Consider the following 2,113-nt stretch of genomic DNA (forward strand, 5'->3'; position numbering starts at 1 on the left):
AGTATATTGTGGTTCACGGTGTCAAAGGCCTTTTTTAGGTCTAGAAACACGGCTCCCACAACATTACACTTGTCCAACCTGCTCTTGATGTTCTTGGTAAGGAAGCAATTAGCCTTTTCTGTAGAGTGCCCTGGTCTAAATCCAAACTGTTTGTGGTTAATATGTTTGTTGCTTTCCAGATGCTCTACTAATTGTTCTGTGATAATCTTTTCTAATTTTGGAAAGAGCGGGCAATATTGAGATCGGCCTATAATTGCCTGCTTGATCCTTTGTGTCAGACTTAAAATTGGAGTACTGATGGCTTGTTTCCAACTTTGTGGGAATTTGCTCAATCTAATGGAAAGGTTTACCAGGTGAGCTACAAGTTTAACCAGGGCAGAGCAGTAAGTGATAAAGGCAGTGTCCAACCCAAACATGTCCTTGGCCTTAGACTTATTTAGTTTATTAATGATTTCATGTACTTTTTCCTGAATGACCTCCTTAATTTGGAAAAGCTTTGATGGCACAGACTTTATAGTCTGTGTTAGGGTTGCTGAGTCAAAATTCTCAGCAAGTTCCTCCACTGACTGAACAAAGAAGTTACTGAATTAATTTTCAATTGCTGAATTGTAACTGTTGGTAACTCCATTTACTTCCAGTTCTGTTACTGTTTTATTTTGAAGGTTTGCTCGGTGTGCCACAACGGGAGTGATCAGATTGTTTGATGATTGAGTAGATAGCAAGGTACCCCCAAGTTCAGTCTCAGCCTTCATTCCTATTTACTGACTGGTCGTTATCAGCCTGGGACATCTGTTTGTTTGCTCTTAGGTGTTGACCAAGCGGTAGCAGCAGAAGCCAACAGCAAAGCAGTAATGCAAAAACTTTTCCTTCATCTCCGTGATTGTTGTTTGACTGGTTTCTTTGTTTAGTTGTTGAACCAGTAATTATATTATTAAACGCAAATGGGTATTCTGCCAATTAGCAGCAGAAAAAATGAGTTAGAAAGGATTGGATTGGAGCCTGACAAACCATCCAACCCTTCAGCAGCCATCTTGCCAATCATACACCCATATATAATTGGTGACACTAATCTTAAATGTGGTGATTGCATGGGTCTTCTCTGCTGACGGGTTGAAGATCTGTGAAACATTCATATTTTGCCAAAAAATACACTTTTGTTATTAAATTCCTTTAAATTCACTACATATGAGTCGAGAGATACATGGATGTAAACTGCATTTGGTTGGCAGAGACATAAACACGTTTTTGAAGCCAGTTTTTGCTCTCTATTGCTGTTTAGACTGGATTCTAGATTACAGATTGTAGAGTACAGTTCCACAAAAAATGCCTTTGTAGAAAATTAACTTCATATCATACAGAAAAAGCACAGATTGTAATTAAACAACCTCATTATGCTGGAAAGTTTTTCTGTGGTGTTCTACTGTATATTGAGTTGCTCCATAGCAGAACCTCTCAGTGCCTTGTTCTAGAAATAAAAAGTGTACTTGGACCTTTCAGGGATGATTGAAGTTATTCTATGTGATCAAATTTAAAATGCAATACATGCAGTGTGCAAGCATGTGAATGTTTCACTAGAACCAGATGTTGGCATGATTTGATCTGCAGTGTTATGTTTGTGTTACCAGCAGGCCCTTTATGTACAGTACAGTTCTACATTTCTATTATTGTACAGCACAATCTTTCCTATTTGAACCTATTCATCACCCCCTGAGTTTATTTTTAAAATATCAGGCCAACGATCACATTGACTTTTGATCTATTTTGCTGGAGTTCCATTTTAAACAAAACATAACAGTGTTGATCTTCCTCTCACAGGGTTTTGGTTGGTATGGGCAATCATCTTCATTTTGAGCTGCTGCTGTGTGTGTCACCATCGCCGCACCAAACAACGGCTGCAACAGCAACAACGGCAGCATGAGATTAACCTCATCGCTTACCGCGAAGCACACAACTACCCCCCCGTGCCCTTCTACTTCAGTAAGAGCTACCACTCCAACACCCACAACATGATGATAAAACCTGATGTGTAACTTTTCTATGCCAAAAAATTCAGATGAATCCACCATACACTACCCTCACACACACACACACACACACACACACACACACACAC

At 39.4% G+C, this 2,113-nt stretch overlaps 1 protein-coding gene across 2 annotated transcripts in view; it reads left to right on the forward strand.

Annotated features, from left to right (window-relative positions):
- Positions 1-2,113, forward strand: part of wbp1lb (WW domain binding protein 1-like b) — a 17,013-nt gene that overhangs the window by 11,021 nt on the left and 3,879 nt on the right. For both annotated transcript variants that reach the window (XM_032528058.1, XM_032528068.1), the window contains exon 3: positions 1,816-1,977. In XM_032528058.1, coding sequence (XP_032383949.1) covers positions 1,816-1,977 — 162 coding nt within the window. The remainder of the gene's footprint in view (positions 1-1,815; positions 1,978-2,113) is intronic.

Source organism: Etheostoma spectabile, chromosome 2 (assembly GCF_008692095.1).
Source record: "Etheostoma spectabile isolate EspeVRDwgs_2016 chromosome 2, UIUC_Espe_1.0, whole genome shotgun sequence".
In the NCBI taxonomy this organism is placed as follows: Eukaryota; Metazoa; Chordata; class Actinopteri; order Perciformes; family Percidae; genus Etheostoma; species Etheostoma spectabile.